The 8,448-nt window shown below is 38.7% G+C and overlaps 2 protein-coding genes across 2 annotated transcripts in view; both read right to left on the bottom strand.

Moving 5' to 3' along the window:
• Nucleotides 1-761, bottom strand: part of VHL (von Hippel-Lindau tumor suppressor) — a 3,894-nt gene extending 3,133 nt beyond the window's left edge. The window contains exon 1 of the mRNA XM_085308913.1: nt 727-761. Within this exon, the coding sequence (XP_085165039.1) occupies nt 727-761 (35 nt within the window). The remainder of the gene's footprint in view (nt 1-726) is intronic.
• Nucleotides 762-2,536: 1,775 nt separating this feature from the next.
• The window catches only part of THUMPD3 (THUMP domain 3 tRNA guanosine methyltransferase), a 112,482-nt gene continuing 106,570 nt past the window's right edge, over nt 2,537-8,448 (bottom strand). The window contains exons 5-13 of the mRNA XM_085308912.1: nt 8,297-8,443; nt 7,690-7,767; nt 6,669-7,202; nt 5,450-5,580; nt 4,988-5,057; nt 4,504-4,619; nt 4,209-4,319; nt 3,862-3,985; nt 2,537-3,554 (exon numbers count right to left, since the gene is read on the bottom strand). Coding sequence (XP_085165038.1) covers nt 3,423-3,554; nt 3,862-3,985; nt 4,209-4,319; nt 4,504-4,619; nt 4,988-5,057; nt 5,450-5,580; nt 6,669-7,202; nt 7,690-7,767; nt 8,297-8,443 — 1,443 coding nt within the window. The 3' untranslated portion in view covers nt 2,537-3,422. The remainder of the gene's footprint in view (nt 3,555-3,861; nt 3,986-4,208; nt 4,320-4,503; nt 4,620-4,987; nt 5,058-5,449; nt 5,581-6,668; nt 7,203-7,689; nt 7,768-8,296; nt 8,444-8,448) is intronic.

Here is an 8,448-nt window from a genome sequence, read left to right as displayed (position 1 = left end):
TGGGGGGCGCGGGGCTGCCCCGCCGTGAGGCGGCGGCGCGCAGGCGGGGCGGGACGGCCCGGGCCGCCGCCGCTCCCGGGGTGTTCAGGGCCTCCGCAGGCCTCCCCGTAGCGTCCTCCCTGCTCCGCCGTCGCGCTGTGAGGCGACGCCAGCCCGGCAGTGCTGGGGCGCGGGCCCGCCGCGGTTCTCCTGGTCGAGCCCCCGCCGGGGCGCCTAGGGCGGCGCTAACGGCCCAGAAACTGCCCGTGGAGAGCTAAGGCGAAGTAGTAAGTCCTAATAACAACACGTACTTGCATTTTTTTTCAAATACACGTCTGGAAGACGTTTTTTCCAAGTATGAGAAAGGCCCTGAAATTCCGGAAAAGCCTGTCGGAAGAGCGGTACTCCGGTCAGGACGTCCGGAGCRGGGAGGTGGCGGCGCCGGGCGTCCTTCCTCCGGGACGCGCTGCCTCTGTGCCTCGCAGCTTTGTCTTACCGGCCAGGGCAAGGCTTTCATCAACAGCCTTATGTATACACTACTTTGTGGTCAGAACGTGAGAGGCTAAATTCTAAATTAATTTTCAAGTTCAGATTTCACCTTGAACGCCCTTTTCCTGAGGCTGCCAGCAGCTTAAGGAAGGTGCTGAGAACCAAAGCCCAAAGCAGAAGTATCTTCTGCTTTAGTTTGATCACATCAGTCTTGTCCGCAGTTTTGCTTAAAATAAGCGAATCACTAAGGTAATCTACCATATACGATTGTAATAGGAGAGCTTCTTCTCCATAAGAGGAAACACAAGTGCGGTTATATCATCTAAGTTGCTTCTGAAAAGTTCTTATTAAGAGGTTGTTCTTTCTTCTACAGGACCATTCATTTCCCCTGATACAGGGCTGAAGGAAAAATGAAGGCAGGAGCTGCACTAACAGATTTTGTGCCAAAGAGCTTTAAAAATAAAATTGAACAGACTGAGCTGAGGCACTAGCAGCTTTAAGTTTTCCATACAAATAAGGCATTTTAGAGTTTCTGGAAAAACGATAAGCTCTCTCAATGTTTTGCATTTTGAAGTACATGACAAATGCTGTTCCTCAAAACAGCATTTTATGCCTGCAAGTAAAGTGTTTTTTGCCTTCACAGTCATAGCAGGCTACAGTGCTGAAGCTGTCAACATGACGCTTTTATTTTTTTCTCCTATATGTCTCAGCACCTCTCTTAACAAAAAAGTGCTAAATGCTTAACATGTTGTAGAAAGTCTTAGTCTTAGATGAAGGATGTTTGCACACAGTCATTGCTGTACTATCTCTCTAGCAACCTGTGAGGGAGAAGTGTGTAAAGTGGTTAAAAATGACGTAGTAGAAACTATTACTTATCAACTGTATTTTTTCCAGTATACTTGAATATGTAAGAACTGTTGGGTAGGCTTGCTCAACTGCCCCTCATTCAAAAGAAGTTACTTCCCACGTTTTCTATCTATGATAGAAAAAACATTAAGAATTAACAGTAGCATGGAAGGGATGTGTATTTCAGAGACTTACTAAACTGAAAGAACCTGTATATAGCATTGTTCATTTATGTGCTGTGTAATACCCACAATGAGGCTGATTGTCTTAAAACAGCTGTCATCTTCAGTGGCTGGTACCAATCTTTCATTAAAAAAAAAAAAAAAAGTGTAACCTTCAAGAGAAGCTGGTTTACCTTGTGCAACTACAGCATGCTCACATTTATGAGAGAGCAGATGCACATCACAGTACATCTTACTGTTGCTGAGTTCTTTGATATTTTCAAACACACCATTTCTTACAAAGCACATCACAATCACACGAGACTGTGCATTTTAGCATGATTACTAATAATCCAGTATAAATTCACGGCAACAGCCTATAATGTTAGTGTCCATATCCTGATACTAAAGCCTAATTCACTAGGTCACATCTATCTGATTTGAAACAATTTGTTAGCTGTGGTTTAGAAACAAAACACAACTATATCATCTTTCAGGCCAAAAGAGATGGCTAAGCTTATCCTAATCTTTAACATAAGAAAAAAAATATTTCAAAGCGCACAATTTAAGATCTTAAAATACTATCATGCTTGTTTTTCCTTTTAAGAAATATCAACAGTAGCAACCCACCAAGACATTAATGCATTTTAAGAACCTAATATATCCAGGTTAAGTTTACTGTATCACGAGTGTTCAGATAGCCACCTCGTGCAAAAACTGTGGCTATTAGCTTGACACACTCATATAAACGATGAAGAGCAGGAAAGAATTAAAAGGGCACTGTTGACATTATTTACTACACAGTTGTTTTTTCTAGATGAAATGAAGGACTGCACTATCCTTTACTGGACACAGCCCAGAGAAAGAATGCAATTAAGACTTATCTCCTATGCAAAACATCTAAAACTTTAATTCTTGTTATTCCACCTTTAAACACTTACACATAGTTAGCATGAATTCACCTTAATGCAAATGGAAAAACTGGTAAAGGAAACAAGTGTTTTCAGTCCCTGGTGAGAAAATAGGAGGCTTGAGAAATTACAGAACATTTATAGAAGAAATCATACTTGCAACTTCAATTTATTCAACAGGAAATAACATTTTTGTAAAGAGGATGGCATAACTACAGCAGTTTAAGTCACCTAATGAATTTAAACATACTGCCACCTTGATCTGTCTACAGTAGACATTGAAAATATGAACTTTTTAATAACTGCTAAAAGTATCTCCATTATTCACATAGTAACTACAGACAGTGCTAAGGCTGTGTTGCTACCCCACCTCACCTATGGAAGTAGTACATTAAAACATGAATTAAACATTTATTAGTAATTAGCGTTAAGTTGAGGTAACAAGTAAGGAAAACAGCAGCATCAAGGTACTGTTAAAGAACTGGCATTTGCTTATCAGAGTATAAAAAAAACAGACACTAGTTTATTATCTTGTTTTACATTTGGGAAATGGTATAAATTAGAAAACATCAATCTGGAAAAATCTTACACTAAATAGATACTGCCTCTAAACCCTGCAAGATGAAAATCTTAGTAGTCCTGTTAGTTGTTTTAAGATCTATGTACAATTTCTACAGTCTAGAGAAAAAAAAGTTAACTGTTACCTCCAAAGATATGTGAATATGTTTTCTACTATAAGCAGAGGACATACACATTTATCTGAAAAATAAAATGGACATAGTAGAGAAGACTCAAGCAAAAGAAAGCATTACTAATTCCAGTAGCGAGTTTCAGTTTGGGAAGCAGAGAGGCAATTTAGATAAGGTTTCAGAACACAAAGTACAACTGATCCCTGGTTCAATATTCATGTTAAACAATTTCTGCAAATTTTGTTCTTTTTTCTTAGGAACTGACAGACCTACAATCTCAGGTGTCAGCTTTACCAAACTGTTCTTCAAGAAATTCTGGAGGCATCTGCTATTTTCTTCCATGTGAGTTACCAGAAAGATCTTTTTTCTTCTGCTCTTTCCCAGGTTCGTTTCAGAAGATACACTGCAGCATGAAGTCCCCCTACATTCACCCATACTGTTTGACCTTTACGCCATATGTGTCCCATTCTTGACAAAGCCTACAAATCACAAAAAAAACAGCCACAGAAAAACAGACATTAGTGGTGGCTGCAAAACAAGTTAATAAGGATAAATTTGCTTTAGACATTTATCATGATTTTTTGGTTATCCCAAATCATCTCTGAAGGTAAAGTCAAAGGACTCTTCAGGTCTAGAACTGTGTCAAAATAAGTTGATACTATGAATTATTTCTCTAAAAATAGATAATCTTCTTTAATAAAATCAGCTTGCAATTTTTTTTCTGAATATATTTTTATGTGTAAAATTAAGTCTTCTACTTGAAAAGTTTTGTCTCAGGTAACATACCTTGGCAAAGCATTTCTTGTCTTGCGTAAGCAGCACAGCTCTGCCTGTCCCGGGTCTGCAGATCCGACCCATCTCCACAAGGCAGGCTGGATAGAGATCCCAATTCTTCTTCTTAGACCCTATCCTATAAAATAAATTAAAACCTCTTTGTGATTGTTGAAAAACAGGTAACTGCAGTTGGCTTTGGCATGATCACTTTTACTATATATTAAAAACACAGGTTGAAATGAAGAGTACATCAGTACTTCTTCATTAGGACCAACTGACTAACTAGGAAGAACCCTGGACATGCAAGCAATCCCAGTAGGGGAAGTTAAGCACAGCAACTTAAAAAAATGATACTTCACCTCTTTCCAAATGGCATGTCTGTCACAATAATATCCACAGAACCAGTCCGTAAAGGGAGATTGCAAATATCCCACTGAATGATATCTAAGGGTATGCCCAAGGAAGTACTGCTGCAAATGCAAAGATGTTTATTTCAGACATGGCATACTAAGCAATATTTTTTAAATTAAGAGATCTATAACATCAGCAAAAGAATACATAGAAAAATGTGAACAAAGTATTCAGGTAAATGCTTGCAAATGGATTTCTTTACATACAATGCTATGAAAAGAAAGCCACTTGTACTCTTCTCACCTTTCCTTATTCTCATTTTTCTTCAGTAAAGAGCAGATGTTGTTTGCTGCTCTCTTTACAGCTTGTGGGTTGTTATCACCAGCAATATGATAGCAACTAGGCCATTCTGTAGCTCCCTGTAGAAAAATGTGATAATAAGCATCATTATCATTAACAGTGCTTAATTAGGAAAAAAAAAGAATTAATTAGTCAATATGACAGAATACAAAGCAATTGGAAGTACACTTCAACCACTGTAAAATTCTCTAACAGATACATGTTACCGGTACTGTGTGTCTCAAAAGCTCAAATTACTTTTGGATTTAGTTTATTCCTGCTTTAGCCAGGGGAAGGAAAATTAAGTAATTTACAAAAAAACCCATATTTGTAGCTGTTTAAAAGTCAGTGAGATACCTTTGGCATTGACTATTTAATTTTTACCAAGAAAACATATATATTATTCAGTTGCAGATACCACTGCAAGTTAAAAAAATAAAAGAATCACCTCTATTGGTATTGCACCTGTTCCACACATTGGATCAATTATGATATCTGTTGGCTGTGGATCACAGAGTCTGAGAAACACAAAGAAGATAACATGAAAAAAAGTCATAATGAAAGCATAAATTTCTGTAAGAAAGGAAAACTAAAGAACTCTAATTCTATCCTTCTAACTAAATAACTTTTTTGTAATTATTATTTCCATTTGTTAATTAGCATTTTGTGTGTGTGATATTTTCAAAAATGTCAGTATTTTGAAAAGCGTCTAATGGATCAACGGAAACATTTATTTTTCTGAGTTGAAAAACATCCATTGATTATTAATAATTACAAAACACTGTTTCAGCAACTGTTTTTAATGAATAGAAATGGCTTTTCAGGTAGGAATGGAGGGATACAAGTTCTAACTTCGGAAACAAAGTCACCTGTTCATTGAAAATAATTATAATTATACATTTACACTGACCTAAGCATGCCATAAGCAAGGGTTGATCGAAGAGTTGTTGGTCCAAAATGCGTAATGTTTCTTCTATGAAGACTCTCTTCAGTTAATGCAATGCCCACAACTACTTCGTTATTGTGAATATTCAGGAGAACCTAAAGAAAAACTTGGAACTCAATTTCAGGAGTAACAAAAGTTTCCCATACTACATCTTGGTCAATGTTTGCATGAAACATAGATGGCAATTTAAAAATAGGAAATAAGCATAAAAGGTGCTGAGCATTCCTGGAAGAAAAGCAACGCACAGTTTGCAATGAGGACAAAGGACAAAATTAAGGAGAGCATAGCTTTTCTCATTTACACAGATTCTTTTACACAAGATTTCAAAAAGCTCTGTAAACATTATTCTAACTTTTAAAAAGTTTTCCTTAGAAAGTATGCAGTGGAAGTGGGATTAGTCCTGCAAGCCACAGGACAGCATTCACAAAGCAGCAATAAAAGTCATATTCCTGGTTCCTTTACTGCATCAATTTGAAAGGTGAAAGCATTATTCAAGCCAGGCCTTAACAAACTTGCAAGAAAAACATGTTTTTCTGCCCTTCAAAAAGCATTGATAGACCACCCATATCTGTTGGGCCTCCTTTCCAAATCTCTACTTCTGCTATAGTAAGAAATAAACACTTGATAGCTAATGTTAACCTTCTTTAAACCCCCTTCAATCATAAAATTATTGCTTCTAGATGGAATATCATGTAAATTTACACTGATACAAAACAACAGATTAGCCAAAAAAAAAAGAAAAATAAAGCAGAAGGCCACCTACATTAAATACGAATGAGACCAAACTCTATAGGAGAAAATAGTACTATTAGACCATTTGCTATAGTTGAGGGTGGGGGGAAGGATTTTGAGCACCAACTTAACTGTGACCTGATGTTAATTACTTAACGGAGGAGAAAAATACAGTGTTTGCAGAGCAAGGAGAGCCTCAGAAAGAGAAGTGCCCACCTCGGGATATAAGAGAGATGATTATTAGGAACAACTAAGGCATTAGCAAGTGGGATGTGAGGAAACACAATAATGTACCAATATGGCATAATCATGCTTGCCATGATTTCAGCCTTAACTATTTTCAGTTCCAGGTTCATCTTTTGAAAGTATTTTAGAGATCTCTAAGGATCAAGATTAAGAAAGAATAATTTTAAATGACATATGTGGTTATTTCTAAGGCACGATGCTATACCTCTATATCAAAGTTTGTCATGTCAGCTTTCCACTGGAAATGCTCCTGTACAGCTCCACCGAAGTCTCTTGCAGCATCATTTGATGTAAAGCTGTGCTTGTCTCCTGCTCTATTGCATGTAACACGGAACTTTAACACATTCACATCTCCTTCACCTTTCTTTCCATCACCAGCTTTGGTTTCACTCCCAGAACTGGCGTGTGATTCATCTTTAGCATCCGATTGTTCGTTATCATCGTCACTGCCATTCTGTGGTATCTCTCCTTGCGTATTTTCTGTAACCTGACCACTAGCAGATTCTATACCTGCAGTGTTTTGGGCAGAGTCCTGCAACTGTTTACTGGCATCTTTTTCATCTATTCTTTCTTCTTCTCCATCTTCATTCAACTTCTCTTTGCTTGTAGTGCTCTGCAGATTATGTTTTTTGCGTTTTGCCTTTTTCTTTTTCAAGCTGTTGTTCAGCTCCCATACTTTCAAAGGTTCAGTCCAAGGCAGTTTTTTAACCAGATCTTCCAGATCCTTTAGAGCATCTTCCTTTAAGAGACACAGAAGAACTTTTTTTTTCTTTTAAAGTCATTTGAGTTAGTTTTCTAAACATGTACCTGGCTACAGATTTAAGCAACACTAACAGTTTTTTGTGCTATTTTTGCCATACTAAACTGAGTTGCATTTTAAAACTCAAAACATTCCATGGTATTTCATAATTATCTTGTCAAACAAACAGTTAATGTTAAATTAAGAGATCAAGGTGATACCTGACTGTCCTGCACCTACCTAACTGTGTGCAACAAACATTGTATTTGCTCATCCTAGATTTTGCTTATGGAACATTCCGAAGAAATTATGCTAGACAACAATAACCAAACTTAGATTTTACAAACCAGCAAAGAGGAAGCTGCATAATACATCACAGATAAGACATCCTTGCTCACAGAACACAAAACTCTTTGCATCTAGTCTTAAATTAAAAAGCCTAACCCAAAATAGAAAACTAATAGAAAAAGATATGAGAATAACTCACCTTACTTTCTTTGAATTGATAGTCTTTGAACTCCTGAACAACAACAAATAGATTATCCACTGACCTTAGACGATGGACCTAGAGGAAATGAGAAACGATTGTGGTATTTTCTAGCCACATATATATATATGTATGTAAGGGCTTGTGTTTATTTATGATTAAGATTTCATTAGCTTGTATCTAGATTTAAGATACCTCTCTGTAACACTTCACGGCTGGAATATTTAATTGCAAAGCTATTTCTAAAATTACTCTTTTGCACTGTTATTGTTTAAGCGTGGGCTATCACTCTATATGCAAATACTTAGGAAAAGGAAGACGTCCTTTCACTGACTTAAGTTCTGCATGTTTTATTTCATCTGCCTTTGGAAAGCAACACTAAGTCTAGTTACTGAAAATAACGTAGCTGAAGCAGTATCTCAAGTGTTTTTCTTGCTGACTGACTGCGTTTAAAGCAAAAACACTGTGCTGACGGGCCGGCTCGCGGGGCGGTGGGGGAATCCCGCGGGCGCTCCGGGCCGCAGCGTCTCTCCGCGGGAGGCGCTGCCCGCGCAGGGCGCTGCCCGCGGCCCCGCCGCCCCCCGCCGGCCCCGCCGCCCCCGCGGACCTGCGCGAGCTTCTCCGCGGCGATCCCGAAGTAGATCTTGCCGCGGTCCTTGCTGACGGCGGCCTCCGAGCCCAGCTTCTCCCGCACCTCCGCCGCCGCCGTCAGCTCGAAGCCCGTGGGCACCGTGGCGCCGATGACCACGGCGGGGCCGC

The sequence above is a fragment of the Rhea americana genome, unplaced genomic scaffold (assembly GCF_003343005.1).
Source record: "Rhea americana isolate MKP2758 unplaced genomic scaffold, rheAme1 scaffold_286, whole genome shotgun sequence".
NCBI lineage: Eukaryota > Metazoa > Chordata > Aves > Rheiformes > Rheidae > Rhea > Rhea americana.
The sequence above is the reverse complement of the archived record's forward strand: the minus strand, read 5'-3'. Positions and strand labels throughout refer to the sequence as shown.